Source organism: Trichomycterus rosablanca, chromosome 14, assembly GCF_030014385.1.
Source record: "Trichomycterus rosablanca isolate fTriRos1 chromosome 14, fTriRos1.hap1, whole genome shotgun sequence".
NCBI lineage: Eukaryota > Metazoa > Chordata > Actinopteri > Siluriformes > Trichomycteridae > Trichomycterus > Trichomycterus rosablanca.
Window position 1 is genome coordinate 11,801,189 of NC_086001.1, and position 25,177 is coordinate 11,826,365.

At 38.7% G+C, this 25,177-nt stretch overlaps 1 protein-coding gene across 3 annotated transcripts in view; it reads left to right on the forward strand.

Annotated features, from left to right (window-relative positions):
- rnf24 (ring finger protein 24) overlaps positions 1-25,177 on the forward strand; it is a 51,766-nt gene that overhangs the window by 6,719 nt on the left and 19,870 nt on the right. For 2 of the 3 annotated variants that reach the window (XM_063008317.1, XM_063008319.1), the window contains exon 1: positions 24,785-25,093. In XM_063008317.1, coding sequence (XP_062864387.1) covers positions 24,936-25,093 — 158 coding nt within the window. In that variant the 5' untranslated portion in view covers positions 24,785-24,935. Of the gene's footprint in view, positions 1-24,784; positions 25,094-25,177 lie in introns of those variants that run through there. The other variant, XM_063008318.1, reaches the window with a different exon arrangement.

Here is a 25,177-nt window from a genome sequence, read left to right on the forward strand (position 1 = left end):
CTGTATGACCTTGGCCACCATGCTGTAGCTCAGTTTCAGGGTGTTAGCAATCTTCTTATAGCCCAGGCCATCTTTGTGGAGAGCAACAATTCTATTTCTCACATCCTCAGAGAGTTCTTTGCCATGAGGTGCCATGTTGAATATCCAGTGGCCAGTATGAGAGAATTGTACCCAAAACACCAAATTTAACAGCCCTGCTCCCCATTTACACCTGGGACCTTGACACATGACACCAGGGAGGGACAACGACACATTTGGGCACAATTTGGACATGTTCACTGTGGGGTGTACTCACTTATGTTGCCAGCTATTTAGACATTAATGGCTGTGTGTTGAGTTATTTTCAGAAGACAGTAAATCTACACTGATATACAAGTTGTACACTGACTACTCTAAGTTATATCCAAGTTTCATGTCTATAGTGTTGTCCCATGAAAAGATATAATGAAATATTTGCAGAAATGTGAGGGGTGTATTCACTTTTGTGATACACTGTATATACATGCGAACCTTGCTGCCCAAGGCCGTGAAGGACAAGGGACTCCATTGCTGGCAGGCAAAAAGATTCATCCTGTGAAGAACTGCTCGTCTGGGGAGCCAATGAGATGCCACTTACATTTACCAGACGCTTTAATTCAAAGCGACTTACAGCACTGTGACAGTATATTGTCTAAGCAATTGAGGGACCTTGCTCAAGGGCCCAACAATGGCAACCTGGCAGTGGTGGGGCTTGAACCAGCAAGTTTTCGATTACTAGTCCAGTACCTTAACCGCTAGGCTACAACTGCACTTAAATCAAAGCCAGAGCGGCACTCCAAATATACGCGAGCACCGTTTTCATTTGTTTTCAATCTGAGCTGCCGATTTCTGTAGACAGGAGGCAGTGCGAACGATAGCGAGGCGAACATGTACAAAAGTCCCCCTTAGATTTGTTGTTTTAGAAATTGTATAATAACTAAATACAATTATTTCTCATTTTTTATTAGAATACAACCAGAAAATACATGAAATTAGTATGCAATATTAAAAAATTAGAAAAAAATAGCTTCTATAGGCAGAAGTCACAAGTATTTGGTGTGACCTCCCCTTACACTTTGGCAATAGCAGGAACCTGGCTCTCTTTAACCTTAATGGAATGGAACCCTAATTAATGTCATTTCTAGCACCGAAAAAGGTCTCCAACACCACGCAAGACCTACTTGAGCATTACATACACGTGTTGTATGAGTTTAATTCATTGGAAGCTTGCTTATATGTACAAGCAAACTTTTATTCTCAATGCCAAAGTATTTTCTGTCTGGATCACAATAAAGAGATGGAAAATAAATAAAGATGGTCATCAAAAAAGCTAGTGGCGACCAAAGACTTTTGCACAGTACTGTACATTGTGACCCCATCAGTCATGCAGATTGAATTTCACACCACTCTTATCTACAGATCGGGATCACAAAGCGCTATCCTAATCACGCGTTCTGCTGATGTTAATTTGTAATCAGACTAACATGATGCGCTGTGGACAAGTGGTGGAAAACACCAGGAATCTTTATTCCTGTCACATCTCGGCTGTTTAATTATTTGTAGACATAATTATTTGTAGAATTGTAACTATGTTGGTAACAGATTGTGTGAAAAGTAAAATAAGTGGAAAGTTTTTTTTTTATATTTAGATAAATGCCATCTTAAAGGTATAGTCGTACATATTAATTGAATGCAGCTGCTTCCAAACTCCTTTACCCTAATAGACCCCCAAAACCAGCTCTTACACCAAATTCCAAACTATATCCACTTGTACACTGCTTAAGCTACAATGTTGGTGCATGCTAGGTTACTAATAGGGATGCAAATCAGATAACCCACAATTATTAGACAGATTAGATTAGTTATGTGTCACCAAAGCTTTATGACTATAAATAACTGTCAAACTGACCCACTAGGGTTTGATTCTTGAGCATTTTTTTTTAATCAGAAAACCTATTTAGTTCCCTAAGATTGTCTTTCTTAAAATGTTTTTGAGCCTTACAAATGTCATGGTCATATTTTTTGGTTATAAAAAAATAAAATTTTTGCTTCACCTCTCTTGAGTTTTTATGCAAAGGTTCAAAATTACTCAACTCGATTGAATTTGGCTGTAAGGGTAGCATTACCATGATCGGCTATGTGCAGAAGAGGAGCAGTGCACCACAGTGAGTCAATCCACCTACTGCTTTGCATAATTTTAATGTTCTATGCATTTCCCCCTCATTTTACTTCCCAATCTAGTCATACCCAATCAAATTTCTGCTCTAGTGCTGCAGACCTTCACTCCTGACCGAGGAAAACCGTGACTAACATATGCCCCGTCTACATGTGCAGTAGAGAGGTGTCCACATATATACGCTTCATGCACATACAGTACTGTGCAAAAGTCTTGGGTCACCCTTAGATTTGTTGTTTTAGCAATGATATAATAACTAAACATAATTATTTCTTTTTCTTTTCACTGCTGTTTTTCACCTGCACATATGGAGATCTGTATCGTGCACTGAGAGTCATGCAGTGATCCCCTCTTGCATTCCCACAGTCCCACGAGTCAATCGTTGCCCATTTAGGTGCCTAGTCTGCTGGTAGCAGTTGTAGTCTAGCAGTTAAGGTACTGGACTAGTAATCAAAAGGTCGCTGGTTCTAGCCCCAACACTGCCAGGTTGCCACTGTTGGGCCCTTGAGCAAGACCCTTAATTGCTTAGACAATATATTGACACAGTACTGTAAGTCGCTTTGGATAAAAGCGTCCACTAAATGCTGAAAATGTAAATGTAGCAGAGATAGGATTCTAACTCGCAGGTTTGAGATGTCAGCTCCGGTGTGCTAGCGTGTTTTACTACTGAATGTTATTTTTAAACCCATTGGAAAAGCCCTATGATTAAAGTTTGATTATTTTTTATTGAAGAATTGCTGTGTTTTTGCTTGCCACAGTTATGTAGCTGGAGTATAATGGCCTTGACTGCCCTGTTTAGGCTTTGTGTGTTCCTCTCTGTTTATTGATTTTTGTAGCTTATTTTTTGAAATGCCCGATGGTGTTTGAGAAACGGAGCATCCTGATAACAAAGCTTAACACTTTCTTTCCCAACCTGGCTGTTAGCATTATAGGTCGTCTTTAGGTTTGTGCGCTGCAGCATGAGCAGCGATGCATTAGACACATTTTATGTAGCTTGTTTTTGTTACAAGAATTGAGTGCTGATTGGCTGTTTTGTGAGCTGAATTTACAATATTCTACAATACGTACAGAAGAACCACTCTTTGAGCACAGGGGTACAGTCATGCTGAATTAGGAAACTTTCCTAAACGATTGTCATGATGCATTTAATCTGAATTTTGGAACTGATTTGATACAGCAGTGTTAGAAATGACTCACGGACTCAGTAATTAAATATGGAGTCCACATACTTTTAACCAAACAGCGTATTAATTATTGTAGTTTAGGAGTTAAAGAAAAAGCTAATTATTGCCTTTTGGTAAGGCAAAATCGTTAGGCGTGAAAAGGCAGTAGGATGACTCGAAAGACAGTCGTGTGGAATCTAGGCTGGGAGGAGAGATTAGTGGTGAGCAGGGCGGTGGGCAGAGGGGCAACAACAGCTGGCCGTGCAACTTCTATGGCTTGCTTGTGTGATTCTGTCATAACTTGAGGAACAAACACTGACTCTCGCTTCGAGTAGTTTATCCCATACAGAAAAAACAGTTAAATAATTGACAAAAATCTTTGTTTAATAACGTCTACAGAAACTTAGTCAAAAGATAATGTTTCTGACATACGTTTAGTGCCAGCCAATTCTTTTCACCTGCACAAGGCGTGCACACACAGGGATCTTTATTGCATATAGAGACCCATAAAGACATGAATAAGGAATTCATGTGGTGTGAATAAATCTCAACCTCCTTAAATACTCAAGCCAGACATAAGCAATGGCCTGGTAAAGTAAAGTGGCTGACTTGTTTACATACTGTTCCATAAAAGGCCTTCACTCCACCACCATCTTAACTTCTCGCAAATAAAAACATGGCATGCTATCCTGGTACATAGCTAACATCTTGAAAATATCATTTGCTACTGTACTTTACCATGTAGGAAAGAAAATAGCTGCCCAGCTGAAGTTCTTGCGTATGATATTATAAGTAGCAATTATGTATTTTTTTTAATGTAATCTATGCATTTTCTCCCATTTTCTCTCGATTTAGTGTAGCTAATTAGTGTTACGCTGCTGGAGAACCCAAATGCATCCGAGGAGGGTATGTTTGCCTGCTTTACACCCCCTCCGACACATGGGCAGTCCCTCGACACACATCTCCAGGCTCCTCCACTTCTGCACAGGAACCTTGGGCTGCAAACCACTTATTTGTCCGGTCTTTTCCCACCCAGCAAACTTCATAGCCGATTTTGACTGCTGCAGGTGCTGCCAATTGTGCCAGCTAGAGGGCGCCCAACTGTCCGGTAGAAGAGCTGAGATTCAAACTGGGGAGTTCAGAATCTCAGCTCTTCTACCGGACAGCTGGGCGCCCTCTAGCAGGCACAATCGGCAGTGTCTGCAGCAGTAAAAATCGGCCCTGAAGTCTGGTGTGCTAGCGGAATATCCCGCTGCGCCACCTTGGCACCAGTCTAATGTTTTTAACGGCCAGTCGGGCAGCTACACAGAAGATGGGATATTTCTGGGTAAGGAGGTGTAATGACCGAACAGTCTACCCTTTGAGAGGTGCACGGGTCAGTGCGCACTCAGTGCTGGTCCCAAGCCCGGATCGAAATGTGAGTTATTTTAGGATTAGACATGGGAGCAGTCGAAAGAAAAAGCGGGAAAAAAGTTTACTGCTGTGTTAACTTCCACACACGTGCAATAGTTTACAACATCTGTAACATGTGGAGTACTTTGTAAATCTATTTATAAGCTTTCAATGCTTAAGGCACACCCAGTTGAAGTCCAGCTTTATTAAAAGCATTCATGCTTTTCCACTTTGTATTCTGAATGCCTTGATGTAAATCCAAGCCTCCATTCCTAATTTCCAAGCAAATTCTACCCTGTGTACTTTTCAGTTTTGCATTGATTTTATTTCAGGTGATGTTTTGGAAAAGTAAGTAATTTCTGGGAAAGTTCTGTGTTTACTCCATCAAAGTGAAACTGAAACGTTTTGAACTTTCACTTTGAGTGTTATGCTGATATCAGCCTAGCATGGGTTTGTCTTGCATCTTGGTTAATTCCCTGCTTCTGCCATCTGCTAGGGTTATTCTGTACTGTTTTTTGCCAGCAAAGCACAAAATCAAGTCGTTTTTCACAGCCCAGGGTTTCATCTTATTTGTTGTGTACTAAATGCTGTCCAAATGTGCAACTAGGTTTAATGTCAGCTCACGATACCTATAAATAACAGTGTAAACCAAGGATTAGTTAACCATCCCATTTCTGCTGCATATACTTAAAAATCAGCTTATAAAAGAACTACATGGTGTCAGTTACATGTAATCCTCACTCGCGGAGCTGGATTTTCTATAAATAGGAACGTGTAGATCAGTAAGCACTACTCAGCAGAATTGCGCAAGCCGGCTGAGGTTTCAAGACCCCCGATTTAGCGCTGGCCTTTCAGGCATATTAGGTTTCACTCTGCCTGACTGTGACTGCGAGTGGAAATTTCCACTTCAGAATCAGGGAGCTTCCTTTGTTCTGTAACAGCAGGACCCTGGAAGTTGGCTGACGTCGCTGTTGCAAAAGCACACAGACGAAGAGGTTGAGAGTGAGGAGGAGAAAAAAAATGAAAAGGAATGTTTTTACTTGCATTCTGACATTTTTTAACATTTCAGTTTTTTTACATGGACATGTGCTACATTCAGTGAGGGTGGGGAATACTTTGAAAGTAGGTATTTTCTCCATACTACTTTCAAGTATTATACACTGATAAGCCAGAATATTAGGACCAACCCTTAAAATGAGCATGTATACAAATACATCAGGAATATATTAAATCTTGGGCTGATAGTAGTTACTCATAGTTCACATGTTGAAAGCAGCAGATATGTGCAGAATAAAGACTTGAGCGACTTTAATAAGGGCCGAATTGTTACGGCCTGAGGAGTGAGTTCACACGCAGTCATGGTGAGTACCTACTGCCACTGGTCCAAGAAGGGACAGGTTTTTGGGCAGCCAAGACTCGTAGATGCCAGTGGACGTGAAGGCTGGTGTCCTGACGAATAAAAGGGTAATGAGGTGAATGTGACACAACACAGCTGGATTTTCTATAAATAGGAACGTGTAGATCAGTAAGCACTACTCAGCAGGGTCTGGTCCAAGAAGGGACAGGTTTTTGGGCAGCCAAGACTCATAGATGCCAGTGGACGTGAAGGCTGGTGTCCTGACGAATAAAAGGGTAATGAGGTGAATGTGACACAACACACAGTGCATGAATGGCTGCATAACCACAGGCGAGACAAACTATCCTTGCTAATAGATGCTGAGTACTGTCCATTGTCAAAGGCACCTACGATGGGCATGCAGGCATCAGAAATGAACATCGGATTAATGGAAGAAGGTCGACTTGTCCGATGAATTGTGTTTTGCTGTTAGAACAGGCCAGACTAGTGCTTGTCGTTTACCTGAGGAGTAGATGGCCTCAGGATGCACCATATGACGATCCACCTTGCAACATACAGAAGTTGAAGTACATGCTGGTAATGTCCTGGTACAATAACAATCGAACTCCTTCAGATGTAGCCAGTATTTTTTATTATCTAAATAAGGGTGTCCCAAAATTCATGCAAGATTTGAAGTGTTGCCAACGGAAAAAAAAAAACAGCGTGACAGCTCACAGTTCAGGGTTATTAAAAATGGAGCGCTACACGAAAGAACAACGCGTTTTCATTGTTGAGCAATATTTTAAAAATAATGAAGGTTTGGCAGCTACAGTTCGCAATTTTCGTACAAAATATGGTTAGAATAGTGATGTGAAATGTGCCAGCAAAGCCGTGGAGGCCATGTACCCGATATGCTATTCCATACATAACCTTATACTGTATACTTTATGAATCAATTAAAAATTTACAAATTTTAATTAAAAACCTGTGTTCTGTATCAAAATTACTAATTTTGGGACACCCTGTATTTTACTAAAACAGCATTAGTCTGATTACAGCAGAATGATTATTCATTCATCCATTTTCATGATTTACCAACTCTTTATTCTGGTCAGGGTCACGCTTGGACCGCCTCATTGCAGTAACACACCCAGTACAGGATGCCAATCCATCACGGGGCCTTTGCCATGCCCTCAACCCCCGTGTCTGTATCTTGATGCCTGACCAATTTATAGTACAGTTTGGGATTCAACAACAACTGTTAACTGTTATAAGTCAATAGCTTACCATTAACTGATAAAATATCAATACCAAAATATCAAACACACCCCTGACTTTAATATTATCAAATTAAATCAGCTTTACTTAGCAAATATTGCTGTAATGTGGAACAGTAACACCGTATGCAGAGCTACACTGTATGATTAAACTATGTGGACACCCCTCCTACTCATTAGGGCCTCAAACAAGCCTTATTACTTCATAAAGACCACAGCAGGTGACTGCTCAAACAAATAAGGCTTGTTTGACTGCACACACAATCATTAAAGTGCTTAATTCTAGGACATTCTTTTTACAGCACAAAAAGAAAGTCCAAAGTACGGTCCAAACAATCACCACACAGGAAAAAAGCCTGTGTTTAAAAAAAAAAAAAACACAGGCTGAATTTAGCATCTTCCTGACGTTCTGACTAAGGATGTAACGATACACTCTACCCACGATACGATACGAAAAGTTTCCTTTTATTATTTCTCTGAAAAAAAATTAAATAAAATACTGTATTTGTGATTATCTTTTATTTATCTAAATGATGAATGCCATTTTATTTCAGAGGTAGGCACAAACTATGCAAAACAATTTTGAATTAAGCCCAGTTTGGCTGAAAAACCCCGAATTTGGCAACCAGGCGTAAGGCGCCAGTGACGTCATCAAGGCGAGGTGTATGGCGCCAGTGACGTCATCAAGGCGAGGTGTATAGCGCCAGCGCCCTCTGCTGTTTAAAGTGAATATCGTTTCACTTTAACATGTGAAATCGATTTGAATCGTGGAATTTTTGAATCGGTTATTAACTGTATTGTGGTGAATCGTTACATCCCTAGTTCTGACACAACCCTAATAGGATCATGTTGACTAGGAGCTGTACCCGAAGCTTGCTGTTTTCAAAAGTTGCCAGTTGAGTAAAGGGACCATCCACTTAATGGCCAAAAGTATTATGACATCCCTCATAATGATTGTGTTTCGCTGTTTTAGCCACGCCCAGGTGTATCAGTTCTATATCGGTTCTATAAAAGTACCTACATGCCTTCAACTTTGTGGCAACATTTTAAGGAAGGTCTTATCGCTTCCAGCATGACTATGGTGTAATGAGGCTGGTGTAGGGAAACTCCAGCGGAGCCCTGAACTCAACCCCAATAGACAGCTTTCTTTGCAAACAGAAACAACAATTGTGGGCCAGGTCTCCTTATTCAACATCGGATCTTCTGACTGAAATGGGCACAAATTCTTGCATACATATTCCACAGATGCACTACAAAGCCAACCTTTTATTACTGCTCATGGTTTTGCAATGGGATGTCAGACAGGCCAGGTTGTCAGGTGACCATTAATAAAGCAAAAAATACATTTATAAAAAGTTTTTGTTTCAAAGGTAGAAATTCTTTTGGTTAGTACATTTATGGCATTTAGCAGATGCTTTTATCCAAAGCGACTTACAGTTGTGACCTATTACAATTTAAGCAAATGCAGGTTTGCTCTGTGGCCCAACAGTAACAGCTTTGCAGTTGTGGGGCTGGAACCAGCAAACTTCTGATAACAAATCCAGTACATTAACCACCAAGCACTACTTTCAGTCATATGTTTAAAAACAAGCCTACTTCCACTTTAAAAGAATTCATTTTCAAATCAGTTTTGTTTGTGACTTTTGGGAAATTTCCCAGCACCGGACAGAACTGTTGCATCCATCTCTGGTTTCAGTCAGCAGTAAATAAGTCATCCAAACCCGTGACTGCATCTACATATCTACATTACACCTGACCTGTATGACATGTTGCATGTGTTAGTGTTAACCTCTGCCATCTCGACCACTATGTGCAGTTCCTAGACGCTAATGGACTTGTATTGATCAAGTTTAACATCCACAGAGCTTCCAGAAGGGAGTTAAAAGACTTGGAGAAACAGTTCAATATGTTTTGGTTTAGTTCACGTTCAATACTTATCAGCACGATTAGCAAGTGCAAACATACTCATAGATTTACACTTCCTTGTGATGGTCTCACTTTTCAGTGAACAGCTCACTGACTGCCATTCTTTATGTCTGGTGTGTTAGCTGAAGACAGGATTTCCTAAAAGACCATTGGTCTGTCTGAAAACCTAGTGAGCTCTCTACATAGATGCGTTTACCATAATCCCAAGAAGAAGTCTGTCTAAATTCTTAGACACCTTAAAATGCTGCCTACTGAGGTGCCTTAATTCTGAGTCTAAGACTGAATAAGGTGGAGCATCCATTGCTTCCTTAGGGATGAAGACAATCCCAGCATTCAGTGTGGCACAACTTTTCTCACAAAAAAGTACAAATGTGGTGCTACAAACAGACTTATTTTCAAATGTAAATAATTTCTCATTGATTTTTAATTTGTATAAAGGTGTACAAGTGTCATTTATTTGCAAATTTGGGCTTGTCAGTGACAATTTAAACGTTTTTGGCACACAGAGGGAGATGTAAGCTGGCGTACAAGCGGGTTGTTCTGCCTCAGCCCATTGGTTTGAACAGCCTGAGGCTAACTGTGTTAGCACAGTAAGTTAAAACTGCGTTGACATCATTTCTAAGTAGTACATCTAAAAAATCTGCCGTATGAGTTCAGTGTCTTATTAGAATCCTCTTTAGTTAAGCAGCTGCCTAGGTAGGCAGTAGGCAGCAAGACAGCTCACTAGATTTTCAGACAGACCCCATGACATGAATCACTTATACTTAAAAACTAGGGATGTAATGATGCACCACAAGACAGTTAAAAATCGGTGCACATGTGCCACGATTCAAATTGGTTATTCACTTAAGATGAATCGATATTCACTTTAAACAGCAGAAAGCACTTTGCGCTATTCACCTCTCCTGGTTGATGTCACTATAGGGTTGCCAGGTTCAGAATTTTCCAGCCAAATTTATTTATGTGAGGATACTTTCTTTATTTGTATTATTCATTTATTATTTATTTATCGATATAATGTTGGATTTGTTTTAAAATTTCATTTCAGTTTTTTACACAAGCATTGTTTGGCATAGTTTGTACCGACCTCAGAAATAAAAGGCCTTTCATTATTTAGATAAATAAAAGATAAGCACAAATACAGTATTGTATTTTTTTAAGAGAAATAATAAAAGGAAACTTTGTCATAATTTGTCTTCAATTTTATTTAGTTGAAAAATCGGGGAAAAATCATATCGTGAACCCAGTATCGTGAATCGTATCGCATCGTGGGTAGTGTATCGTTACATCCCTAATGAAAACATTTACTAGTGTTAGTCCAAAACTTGCTTGTAAGTGCAGTATGGGTATCACTTAAAGAAAAGATGGATACTGTGACATCATTTGTAATTCCACACTTAAGTTTCTATTTCACTGTTACATGCCAAACCATCCTATCGCGCTGACGGATGAGGCTCAGTTTAGCAGACCTCGTTTTATTGCCATGCAGAACGCCGACAGTAATCATCCACATACGCAACAACCACAAACAACCATAAACAAACAGTTTAAACCTCACAAATATTGATAAGAATCTCAAACAAAAATCCAGCGCATAGCATAGATCGCTCTCATCACTTCAATGCTTGTGACACAATGCTTAAAAATCCTGACAACTTGTCCCAGAGACTGTCTTTCTTCAAATACAAATCCTCAAAGGCAGCAAACAACTGTTTTCCTAACTGATACAATTATATCAGCACAAACTCACCATCCGAGGAGCTTACACGATAATAATGCAACCTAAAACAAACTTCCTTTTTTCTTGTTTTTTTCTTCAGAAAATAACCCTGTATTGCTTTCTATCTGACACAAATAGGGAGTGGACGAGTGACAGTTACAGTAAAATCACAAGCGTTTCATTAGAATTATAAATATATAAATGTAGAAATATCAGGATTTCTAGGCAAATACTAAGAACTAATGATAGATAGTAAGTATCAGTACTGGTTCTTCACAATAGCTGATACTTGAGGAACAGGTTTCGATATCTAAAAATAAGTTTTTGTTCACACCTAATTTTCATGCTACACATATAACATTTACATCTTCAGCATTTAGCAGACGCTTTTATCCAAACTGTACAGTGACAGTATATAGTCCAAGCAATTGAAGGTTAAGGGCCTTGCTCAAGGGCCCAACAGTGGCAACCTGGCAGTGGCGGGGCTTGAACCAGTGACCTTTTGATTACTATTCCAGTACCTTATTCACCAGGATACAACTGCCTTATATAACTAAGACCCTGCCTAATTCACGACAATGAAAGTCGCATCGCTGAATGTGAAATGAGCCGTTTCCCGTGTAATATACAATGTGATATAAAAGTTACAATTTAAGGTTTGTGTTTAGCAATTTTACATTTCTCATTCACCTAGTGTATGAAATACGAGGCGCAATTTGCAATATGAGATTCAAGATGTCGAAGACTAAAGCAGCTAAAAACAGTACTCTGGTAACTGAGTTTGTAAAACTCCCAACCAATTCTGTGAATGCAAAGGGGTGTGTGTGTGGTGTCAAAACACGGACGAGAATATTCGTCTTTGAGGAGGAGCTATTAAAGTTGGCTGTGCTGTGTATTGTAGCTTCCATTTATTCTGTATTTATTTATATTTGTGGGTGTTATTTAATGATTTCAATGAAATGTGGCTATTTTTGTTTAAAAATCCGTGAAATTAGTGATTTTTTAAAAATTAATTCCGTGAAATTAAGCCCATTTTCCCGTGAATTTAGTAGGGCCCTACATATAACGTATCGTGATATACAGGTTTGCTGAACATGTATCGCTCTGCTAACTTGATAAAAGTAAATGAAAACAGAACTACAGTTCAGAATTATGTCTATTAATAAAAATACTATACCAGATCTCTAAAACTATATGGCCAACTGTAGGTGGATGCCTTACCATGAGCTTGTACAACATCCTATTCCAACATTGGACATTAAAATTGAATTGCTCTCTCTTCCTTTTGTAGCATTATTATAATTCATTCCTCTGGGAAGCCTTTCTATAAGACTTATTGTTGAATTAATAAACCGTATACTTTATTATGTGGGAAAGACTTAAGGCATCAGGATTGACTTAAACATTACTAAGTTTGCAAAACAAAATATAATTAACACAGATATAAATGTACTGAACTGCTATTTATTTGTCAATAAAATAATAAACCGGCATCTTAATATTTCAGTGTTATTTTCACTCAACGAGTAAGCATCCGATGCTGCCTTGGTGACCAAAGCAATCCCAGCATTCATTGCAGAAAAATAAACATAGCTGAAAGGGGCGGAGAAACGAATGGAGTTATTATCAAACATAAATAAAATATTACTGATTTTTAACTTGTATAAACTTATACCGAGTGTTTTTATTTGCAAGTTCGAGCTTGTCAGGAAATGTAACCGTTATCGGTACATGAAGGGAAATGTTATATTGACGTTAGCGTTAGCGCTGTGCTTCCTCAGTTCATTGTTTTTAATGGCAAGATGCTACATGATAAACCCGATGGAATCGCTGTGTAAGTAGCGCGTTCGAATAACCTGACTTATAAGTTGATGACTTATTAGAATCCTCTCTACTGAGGCAGCCGCTTATGTAGACAGTAAGACAGCTCCTTAGGTTTTCGAACACACCCAAAATGTGGCTGCTGACAATGAGAAAAACAGTAGTAGCTTGAATAACTTTTTCAAATAAACTTATCCATAAATATTTAGTGCAAACAGTAATTCAAAATAAAATATAGCAGCTAAACATGAGTAATAAACATGTTGCCATCGAACTTGTTAGCATAGCAAGCGTGAAATACCTCCATGCAGCTGACTCTTTGGCTCGCTCCATGTTGCTCTTTTTGTTTTTGTTATACGCCATACGTCAGCAGCGCGTCCTGTATGGGCTTAGCATGCGTCGCAAACGAACTAAAGTGAACGTATCGGACCCATGGATCGGCCTGATTATCCGATCCATCTCATTTTGGTAATATCGGGACCGATATCTGATCTTAATATCGGATCGGTGCATCCCTAACAGAAACAACTAAATTCAGTCATTAGGATGGATGTCCACATACTTTTGGTCATATAGTGTACAAAGCTATCTAACACTGTCCAAACAACAACAGTAAAGTAATGAATGCTAGCAAACATTACATTTAACATTAATTACATGGTTAGTATGCTTGTGATCACACAATATTTACAGATTAAAAAAGCATTATTGCTTAATCAAATACTTGATACAGAAAAGATACTCTGTAGAATGTAGCAATATATCACCCAGGGTCACTGTTTGTTTTGGTAGATGAAAGCACACATGGGTGTTTTTTGGTCTGGTGACATCTGCTGGTGAGGAGTTAGAATTGTATATCTGATCCACACATTTGCTCAGCTTGGATGCTTTATTAAACACAGTAATAAAAAACATGGAGTGGTCAGCGTGGTCCATATACAAACCAAGAAGCATTGAGAATTAAGGTGTTTTGGCCATGTAAGCCCACTCACCTGCTGTTGTTGTGGGTGTCAACAGAAGCGATATAATGTTTGTTTATTAGGGGTATAAGCCATGATTTTACCGTTTAAAACTGTGTATCGTCATAATACACCTGCTGTCCAAGTCATGTGTATGGACAGAATGCACAGACAGGATCATGAATGTCTACAGTTCAAATATTTCAATTTACGTTAATACCCCTTTCAGGGGCAAGAAAACAAGTCATGGGTGTTGGATGTCCTTGAGAAGATAGATGTCTTTCTCTTGTTAAGGAAAGTCCAGTGTTTTTTTTTGTGAATGACGTTTTACACTAAGGAGTCAGTGTAACTAAAATACATTTTGTTATAAGGCAACAGACTAGAAGTTCAGGAAGAGCATATTACAAAATTAATTATAAATATGCAATGGGTTTATATTTTTTCAATTCAAAAATTATATCTTGATGATATGGTGCTAATTAGGACTACGAAACAGATTAACCATGGTCAAATTGTTGCCCTTTGCTATGACACCAAATTGTCAATTATTCACTCACTTTCTTAACCGCTTATCCAATCAGGGTCGCGGGGGGTGCTGGAGCCTATCTCAGCTTTTCAATGGGCGCAAGGCACACAGTAACACCCTGGACGGGGCGCCAGTCCATCGCAGGGCAGACACACACACACACACACACACACATTCACCTATAGGGCAATTAATTGTCTCCAATTAACCTGACTGCATGTCCCGCCTGGGAATCGAACCCAGGACCTTCTTGCTGTGAGGCGACAGTGCTACCCACCAAGCCACCGTGTTTTCAATTATTAGAAATTAATAATAATAAGAGTGACTCGGGTGGTGCAGCAGTAAATTTGGCTAGCCCACTAGCACTGGGATGTAGGGTTTGAATCCCTAGCAGTGCCACTAGAGCAGCAACACTGGTCGGTTGTGTGTCTACATACATACATGATTGGCCATGTCTGGGTGGGGGGTGTCCAAGGCTTTAGCGATGGATTGGCGTCTTGTTTGAGAAACCATACCCTCACCCTGATGATGATGGATTATGAAGATGAATAAGAAGAATAAATACAACAAAAATAGAACAAATTAGCTAATTAGCTGGACCCAATTCAAAGGTGAAAATTCCTGAAAACAAGATACCCCAGTTTACTTTCATATAAAAAAGTAGGATATTTCTCCTGAAAAATAACAGGCTATGCAGCCAGCACTCCCACACTGGTACGACTCCATGAATGTTGGCAAAGACAATAATAATGATAATCTTAAGTGTACGACAATAGCTACAATCTATCTGGGTGAATTTCTAACTTAGTGGGTCAGTAGAGCAAAAGTATTTACAGACATGTGCTACTGATAATGGGTTGGAGTTAAACAAGATTAGCACTTTTTTTTTTTTTTTTTTTTTTTTTTACAGTACTCTGTGACCATTAAGAGGGTTAGACAGGAAGTATTACTTGGCTGCCAAGCAGTACAAAAGAGGCCCTTGTAAATCTGTGTGCTCATCGTCTGCTCCACTGGGTTTCAAATTGGGAGCAGCTAATACAAACCATCAGTGTGGCTAGGAGGGATGCAATTGAAGCCTAGCATTACTCCTTCCATAAGGGGTACTGTTATGGATCACTGTTATAATGTTATGGATCACCATCACCTTCATGTATTCCAGCATCAGTGATTCTTGGCAGGCCAGTTACTTATTGGGAGTGTGTGGCTTGTCCCTCTTATGACCACTGCCAGTAGTTACTCACCATGGTTACGTAAGAGCATCCCTTGCTCTTCATCTGGTAATAACAGTTTGCCCTATATCAAAGTCACTCAGGTCTTTATGCAGCCCATATATGCCATTTTTAACATGTGTACTAAGAGTAACTACGAGGGATCAAAAAGTTTCCGCACTTTTATATTTTGGTTGGGAGCGGTGAAGGTGGGAGGAGGAGTAATTGGTCGTGTCTGAGAGACTGAGAGAGAGCTTATAGTCTGGATTTTGAGTAATCTGAATTCCACCTTTTTGGACACTCAAAGAAGCTTTAAGGGGAAGAAGATGATGTGAAAGCAGTGGTGCACCAGTGGCTACGCGCTCAACCAAAAACATTTTTTGCTGATGCCATTAAAAAATTGGTACGACGCTGGGAAAATGCTTTGGAAGGCAACTATGTAAAAAAGTGATGTAATTTGTTCTTAAATTCTTAAAAAAAAGAGTTACAAAGAAGTGAGGAAACTTTTGAAAGAACTGTTGTACAATCAGCCCAACATTTAATAAATCCCTGTCCGTGTTATGCACAGTTGCTGTAAAATAGGCACTGCCATGCACATTTTGGGGTGGTTCTAATGTTTTGGACCCCATAATCTCTAGAGTCCCAAGTCCTAGAGTTCTCCTGGAGGTTAGTTGTTATTGTTGCTATATTGTTGTTATATACGCTTGGACAAGTGTGCCCATTCCAAAGCAATTGATTGTTTTGTCATGAAATTTTGTAATCTCACAGTAAAACAAAACTATGTGAGAACAGTAAGGCTTAAATGGTTAAAAATGCTAAGAAAAAAATTTCCCCTGCTGGATGGCTGGGACATCATACCCTTTAATGATGCAGCACTCTGGAGCCTCAGATCAGTTCTAGGCTACAAGTTGCTTCTTGCCTTTGGGAATGTTGGCCAATTTCAGAAAAATGTATTGTTTCTGTCATAAAAATGTGCTGTATCATCTACAACTGGCACACACCTTTCTCCACGACACTTTACCTACCACTTAGAAGGAGTTAAAAAAATCTATGTGAATATTGGCAATGACAGTGAGAACATTCCAGTTAGTAAGAACAATAACAACAAGAACAAAAGAACAAATATGCCTGCTCTTGATTCCAAAACCAATTAAACTTTTAGTCGACAGATTTGATTTTGAACCTCTGGATAATCTTCTAAAAGGAATTCTTCGATCAGACTCCTTTCAGCAATATGTTCACCTACGGCAGAGCAACTTTTGAGATATTTTAACAGGGTGCAATCTTTCTTGCTCATTCATGCTCTTGGATTGTTTGACTGCTCTGAATCTTTGGACTGTTGAAATGAGCTAATAGGATCCATGTAAGTCATTGCTAGTGTTTACAGACAGCACAGTACCTAGGGAAATGTGGAATGTGATTTTTTTAGATCACGTACATACACTGGAATGTGATACTGCAACCTTGTGTTCCTGTTATTTAACACAACAGATAGAAGAAAAAGAGTTAAGCACAGAGCCATGCATTTTCATCAGATAATAATAATGATAATAATAATAATTATTATTAGGAGTTAAGTGAAGTCAAGTAAGTAAAATTGTAAGACAGAAAGGATATCGTGTAGACTTGTTACAAGCTACCTGAGAAGCCAACAAGTCGAATAAAGTGATGAACAAAAAAAATCAACAAAAAAATATAAGCTGTTGGTCATTTGCGCCAAAGACAATCAATAAATAGTCATAACAATAACGAGACGAGGTACAGAAACAGTGATGTTTATGTGCCTAGACACCAAAGAGTGCTGTAGACTAACCATTATAGTTGCCTCTGGTGGGAGTGGTGCTTTATTGTCTGCACTTGGTGCTTGGCTCTGTTGAAACATTCTCCTTGTTTGTTTAGGAAACAATTGTAACAGCATTAACCAGTGAAACGATACTAAGAGTCATAAGTATGGCAGTTGTAGCCTAGCTATTAGGGTACCGGACTAGTAATCAAAAGGTCGCTGGTTCAAGCCCCACCACTGCCAGGTTGCTGCTGTTGCGCCCTTGAGCCCTTGAACAAGGCTCTTAATTCTCAATTGCTCAGACTGTATGCTATACCAGTACTGTTAGTCGCTTCGGATAAAGGCGTCTGTTAAATGCTAAAATGTAAACAGAACAAACATGGGCCAGAACAAGGATGACGCTTGGATGAAGGAAACCTGATCACAGAGTGAGCACTGGCGTTGGCTTTTTAGAGACTGGAGGAAAGGGCAGATGGTGTGGTCATTATAAAAAAAAAAAACTCCCAGACTTGGTTTAATCCTCTAGACACACTAGCCTATTACTGATTTGAAGTGATAGGTCATGTCAGGAGAAAAAGGATTGTCTAATGTTTAAAATAGTTTTTAGTCTCCAGTCAACCACCTTATGTGAAATCGAAATTTGACTAAGAATGAATAAACAAACGGACAATAACAAGTGCAGGATTCATGGTTTTCAGGAATATTCCCTCCACTATTGGATCTGTCTTTTTCTTAAATCAGGTTTTATGGCACTATGGGTTGAAGGTTTTCTAATCTGCTTAATCCTGCCTTTAATTTAGTTTGCAATCAGTTGCTTTAGCTTTGCTGAAAGCTTTTCTGCATCATAATTACCTTCAAATACCAGCAACTAAACTTAAGCCTTGTGTCTGTTAATAATAGAGAAGTGTTCATTTGCATGGAAGAATTGTCATTTAATTATTTCTTCTCATACCCAGTTAAGTAACAAGAGCTTTGAGGGTTTGAAACATGATGCAGATGGCTGATGGCATTCTGCTTGCAAGATCATAAAATGTGAAAGACTAGCTAAATAACTGTCAGACAGATGACTGTTCTTTCTTTTCCTGGCAAAGGCTAGAGCACGACTATTGGAAACAGGGAAACAGCTTTTGGTTAGTGGGATGTTCTTGGCCAGCCTTTAAGCCATGAGTCAATTGGTTAAAATCCAAGAGTGGCAGATAGCATGTCTTACAATTACAATGCTATGGTTTGATAACTTTGTCAGAGAATATTACAATTCCATGGTATTTCCATGTGTCGTCACCATTCAAACTTGCTAGAACAATCGGTGAATGTTAATTTTTATACACAAGGATAAGCCAAAACATTATGACCCTTCCATGCATGTAAGTGCCTATTTTGTATCAGTTGTGCATCTGTAACGGCTACCCTTGCCATAGATATTGGCAGGGGGCACAGGTTATAGAATTATGGCTGACTGCCATGCCATTGTGGTCGTCAGGGGACATGGAGGCAAAGATGACTGACAGTGGTGTTTCCTTTAATCAGACAGTCTCTGTGCCTCATTAGGGTTAATTCAGTGTACATGGGAATGACTTTTGGCCACTAGCTCTTCGTTGGTGCTTTATGCTGTCCTGACACCTGCATGCTCAACGTGTTTCTCTTCTTTCTGAGAAACTCAGCCATCAAGGAGTAATGGCCCCGGAGGCACGATTTGCCTCTGGAACCGGCGTTATGGCACCTTTATGAACAGACCCACAAATGGATCCAGACAGTGGTAGCACAGTGGTTAAGGTACTGGACTAGTAATTATGAGGTTGACAGTTCAAAGCCCACCATGGCTAGGAAGTAACTGTTGGGCCTGTGAGCAAGGCCCTTAATTGCTTGAATTGTATTCATTGATAATTGTAAGTCGCTTTGGATAAAACGTGGGATATATCAGCTGGAGTGGCTGTTCCACTACTTTTATAGCCACCCTGGCTTAAGTTCTTCTCTGTTTCTGCTTTTTCACGAAAAGACAGGTTATCACATGCTGGTAGACTGAGTATATATTCGAGGGATATATTAAATGCTGAACTGGTGGTAGTTACTTGTAGTACACCTGTTGAATGCAACAGACATTGGCAGTCATAAAGACTTGAGTGACTGATCAAACTTCAAAACAATGGAGAAAAGCCAAGTTCTCAAGCTTGTTGTTTTGCCTTTCTAGTTTGCTGTCGGCAAATAAAAAATTATCATAAGCTTTTGAACTTTCATTCTCACACCCAGCATTCTGTTTTGATTTTACTAGGAACTCTTTTTTTGTTTTCCACCATAAATTTAATGAAACTATGCCATTGGCCAGAGGTTGTCAAAACATTTGTATGAGAAACCCATTTCCCATCCAAAGTCATATTAGCAGACATACACAGCTTCTTGATATTTGCTTTAATTTCATTCATTGAAATTGGCAGAAAATAAGTTATTTTTTAATTTTAATCTTTTAACAACTTGATACATTTAATATGTTCAATAATGGCAGTACAGCTGAAGGTTGTCTGCATGTGCCCAACAGTGGCTACTTGGCAGTGATAGGGCTTTAACCAGTGACCCTCTGATCAATAGTCCAGTACCTTAACCGCTATGGCAGTGACTGGGAAAGAGGGCCCTTTTTTCATATACTTTTTAGATGAGTGTTTGGGTTTGTTTACATTGTTTCTAGCACACACACTAACTGGATAGAAAAACACCATTTACTGCTACTTTTCATCTGAAATTAGCATGGTTATAAAAAGCATAAAAACTGCATTTGCATGTTGTTTATATAGTAATTTTGCTAAATAAGGGAGGGGAGACATCTGCCGACACACCCGTCAGCTACACACAAAGTAGATTTGCCTGTTTAAGCAAATTACTACTTTTATTGGTGTAATTCTGGGTCATGTTTACATCCTAGCTCAGGCAGGATTCAGGATAAACACTTTTTATTGTTTTGTGTTATGTCAGACATTTTATCAAAGAACATTTAAATATTTTGTCTGTAATACTTTAATTTACTCGTTAAATTGATGTCAGAAGTATTGACTTGGCATCAAAGTACCAACAGCAGAAAGTTCTGTTTATCTAAATAATTGATGGCATTTAGAATGGGTACCACAAAGGACATTTTGCAAAATGCAGTTGTTAATTCCATGAAACCTTTAGAAATTGCTTTTAATGTTTTGGCTGCCCAGGTTAATTGTATTTTTCTTAAATATAAACACAAGGGATGGGGTAAAATATTCCAGGTTCACTGTTTTAAAACATTCCACATTAAGCAACTCTTTTCTGTGAGATGGTTTGTCGGGTTTGATATAGGGGAACTCCAATGGCTTGGTCTTCACCAATGATTTATATACAAAATTGGCACAAATTCCCACAGATACATGTTAAAAATTGTGTGGAATGCCTTTTCAGACAAGTTAAGGCTGCAGTGTTGGGTACAATTCTAAATCAGTTTCCATTTGCACTAGACTGAGATGTTCACAAGCTTGTGTTAAATTAGTACCCATTGTAATCATATAGGAATTAAACTGGTTCAGTATGTGCCATATGGTTCAGTTAGTGTCCATGTGAAGCTGAACAATATTAGTAAACAGCGTTTGTCAGGTGTTTAAAAAAAACTTTCATATCAATCTTAGTTAATTGGGTACAGACTAGACACAGCACTGAGTTTTAGAAATGATTAAAAAAAGCTATGTTATGGTCAGATGAAACAGAAATGACACTCAATGTTATGTCCACTTTGCCATTCCAAACCATGGCAACATTGCACATAATGTTAAGTGACCAGAGGTAAATTTGAGGTCAGAAATGCCTCACAATGACAACAGTGATTCTGTTGAAATAACAAAGATTACTCAGATTCTTGTCTAGTCACTTCTCAAATAAAGGCTAGACTACTGCAACCTATGTCCCATGTCCAATATTAGATCAAATTGCAGCGGCCTGTTTGGTTTTTAATCAACCCAAATGCTGCGCTCTGTACCATATACCCTTCAAGTCACAAGTCTAGGAAGACAGGTATCAAAGCTATTCACTGTACTAGCACCCAGGTGGTGGAATTAGACCAGTTAAGTGTCTTGCTGTCTTCAAAAGACAATTAAAGACCCATCACTTCACCAAGTGCTTAAATAAAATCTAACATGCACTTACTAATCAATCTGCCTTTCATTAAAAGAAAAACAAATAAATAATAAAAATAAGGCAGTTAATTTCTGTTCTGCCTATATTTTGGCACAGGGTTTTGTGATCTCATCTGTTGGTATTAGAGTGAGGAAATATTTACAAAGGAAGCACTTCTGTAGGTCACTCTGGATAAGACATGCTACAAATGTGAACCTGAATAGGGTGAACCCAGGGTAAATGAATGACCAGGAGTGACAGTTATGTTGGGGATATCAGTAGGAGCTGGGAAATGTAGAGACCAGCTTAGTGCACAAAGAAACAATTCAGGCCCTAATCTCCGCTAACAGCCTTGAATGTTTCAACTCATGCTATCTCTTCTCCTAGGCTTTATACTACAAGGTGCATCTACTGTAGCATCGGCTGCTGTACACAAACCTCATACGTTCACATGCACAGTCACAAACTTTACATTTACGGCCATCTGTATTGTTCTGGTAAAGCGTGTTTACATTGTGTTTGCAAAAGTTGTGTGCTTGGAACAATGATATTTTGATGTGATTCAGTGGCACACACAGTTACATATTCGTACACTCAGTCACTCCTATTGCATGTTTGTGGAAGGTGCCTGAAAGTACCTGGAAGAAATCCATGTAGACACATGCCAAACTCCGAGCAGACTTTGACCGGTGATGAGAATTAAATCCAGGTCCTACGACTCATGTTGATGTGAGTCACTTTTAAATGATTTTTTTCTCCTAAATCTGTCAGAAAGGTAAACAAAGCATTAAGTCAATTAGCTATAGGGTGAATCTTCAAGTCATAAATATTACATTTGAGCAAAACAAAACATAAGAAAAACAACAAAACATGGTTACCAGACCATGCAAGACAAAAAATATAAATCCCATAATGCTTTATAAACAATGTAAACTTCTTCTTCGTGTCCAGCCGTCATCTATATCATGTCCTTCCAGTGGTTAACACAGGCGAGTGCGGCTGCATTCGGTTTGGCCAGGTCTTCTGCAGTGCACTGTGGAGCAGAACTGCATCTCATAAGATGTTCCATGGATTGGAGTTCACCGCACACACACGAGTCAGCTGGTATTAGATTCCATTTCTTCAGGGATGCCTTGCAGCGCCCCTCACCGACAACAATGTAAACAAAGCACTTTGTTTACATTCTCTTTGAGTAATCAAATTTCAAGTTGTATTTCTTTCTCGGTGCAGTGGCGGGCCGTGTTAAGTGACAATAGATTTCCTGAATTATTTCATAATTTTTTGATAAATGGTGAAAAACCTTTATTATTTGCAATCATGAATTGAGTTATGTGATTTTTGAACTAATTGACAATTCTTTCACAAGGTTTAACACAAAGTGGGGGGTCATGACCGATATTTGATTGCAGTGACTGGTGGAACCTCTTTTTATACCCAATGATGATTTTCTCACCTGTTACCACTTTACCTGCTTATTGTGGAATGGAAACTTTTGTATTTTGAATATTATCTAAACTTTTCACTCGTATTTTGCACTGTTACAACTTTTAAATATATATATAGGTTGGTCAGCCAGATATATTTTTTTACAAAATATCTCAGTTGTTCTGTAAATGGGAAGGTAGGTTTGTACAGGGGGTTAAATAGTTGTTGGAATTAGGAAAACAGTAGCTAGAAAAACTGCAGGCCTGGCAGTGCACCAGAGCCTACTTTTAATGTGGCTGTAAAACTAGCATTATGAGGCTATGTCCCAGCCAATCAGTGACCACCGGGGTTTATAGCCAGCATTGCAGAGAGCTAATGTGTGAACTGTTAGAACTGTTATGACTGTGTGTTTATAAGTGTTTGTGTGTGAAGCACCCCTGCACTAGTATTATTCCTACACCGATGGATTATTGATTTATGGATGTGTTTAGACTAGGCTGTCTGCATTTGTTTGGTGAAGGGCAGTATGTTGGTGGTCTGTCTGGCTTTAAGATTTCCTGTGTCACAGGCTTTCTAGCTCAGGTTTACTAGATAGAGAAGGAAATTCCTGATTAGGTAAGACAGAAGACATGAGCATATAATAGGATTCACACTAGCACACAATGACTTTGCACTCTTTCCTTTTCCCTACATGTTTAGACATGTCTAGACATGCCCAGGGACTGGAAATGAACATTTTTCAAAACTGTCCCAAAAGCATTCCCCAAAGGAACTACTTTTCCCAAAGCACACTGAAGTTGTTAGAGAACAATAATAATAATAAAAAAAACATGATGACAGATGATGGCATTTTTATCATTTGGGTTTGATGATATGCAGAGGTTAGATCTTCAAAATCCAAAATTAACGGTAAAAATCTACATTATTGTTCATATATTGATGCTACCATTTGCAATGACCACCATCATTTGTTAATTACATTAAGTTTGTAATTGCTAATTACATTGCGGGACACAGGCTGTTTCAGGAAATCATCTGCATCATCGTCATTACTTTTTCTATTATAAGCTTTATGAAGAATGTACAGTACTTTATTACACTTTCCAGTGTTTGTAAATGCAAAACTGTATCAGGGTTCAGATTTCACAATATTTTCCAACACTGTCAATATGAGAGTTACTCACCAAGGTCATGTTGTAAGATATTTTTGAAAAAAGTGCCCACAGTGATCTGGGTGGAATTTAAGTAAATCTGGAGATTACTGAACATTGTTTGTATTGAGGTCGCAGCTGGTCTGGAAAATAAATGTATAAAAAGTATTGAAATACCAATAAAATTTAAATAATTTAAAATGAGACTTTACTAACAATATTACACATGAAAAACAAGGATGTGTATAAAAAATGTAAAGATTAATAGAAGAAAAAGTGAATTAAAAAGTAATACATATAAAAATAGTCAATGGTAAGGTAACTGCCATTGCTGGCTGGGGCCTGAGTTAGTGGTGGGAAAGACTCACAAGTGGGGTGACTCTTCTTGCACAAAACACCTTTGGTCGGTGACTAAGCAGCAACCCCCACCCCCTTCCCAAAAAGCTGACATTATTATAGAAATGTAAAAAATAAGTTAAAAGATAAAATATGTCAAAAAACATTAAAAAAAACCTCCCAGTAATATCATATAATAATATATACTGTACATCAATATATAAACCACATGTGAGCCAATAATATTAAACACTTTAAAAGTAAAATTAGGTTTTAATAGTACTTTGATTTAGAAAAAAAAAGAAGAAAAGTAAATGATAGAAAAAAAAATACATTTGAAATAAACTATATTAAAGTCGGTAATTGAAATAAAATAAATAAACATTTTTTTAAATAAATAAGATACGAATAAACAGGCATTGTGTTCTCGTGTGCAGTGTGTCCAAAAGACATCCGTACCACACTGTTCACCTAATTTGATTTTCCTTCATGACTGGACATCAGAAAGGGCAATTGCCCTTCTGGCTCTGCACTGACATTTGGACAAGCATTTGATTCAGCTGTTTTATTTATAATCTTTTTGTTTTTCTTTTTCCATGTACAGAACATCAATGACCTCAGATTTCCATCGTGACACTTTCAGAATGCCGAACATAGGATTTCAGAACCTGCCCCTCAACATATACATCGTGGTCTTCGGCACGGCCATCTTCGTGTTCATCCTCAGCCTGCTCTTCTGCTGCTATCTGATTCGGTAAGTACCACAGATCTCAGCTATCTAACGCACCTATTTATGATACAGTGAACTGAGCCGCCTCAGTTTAAGATGCCCTATAGA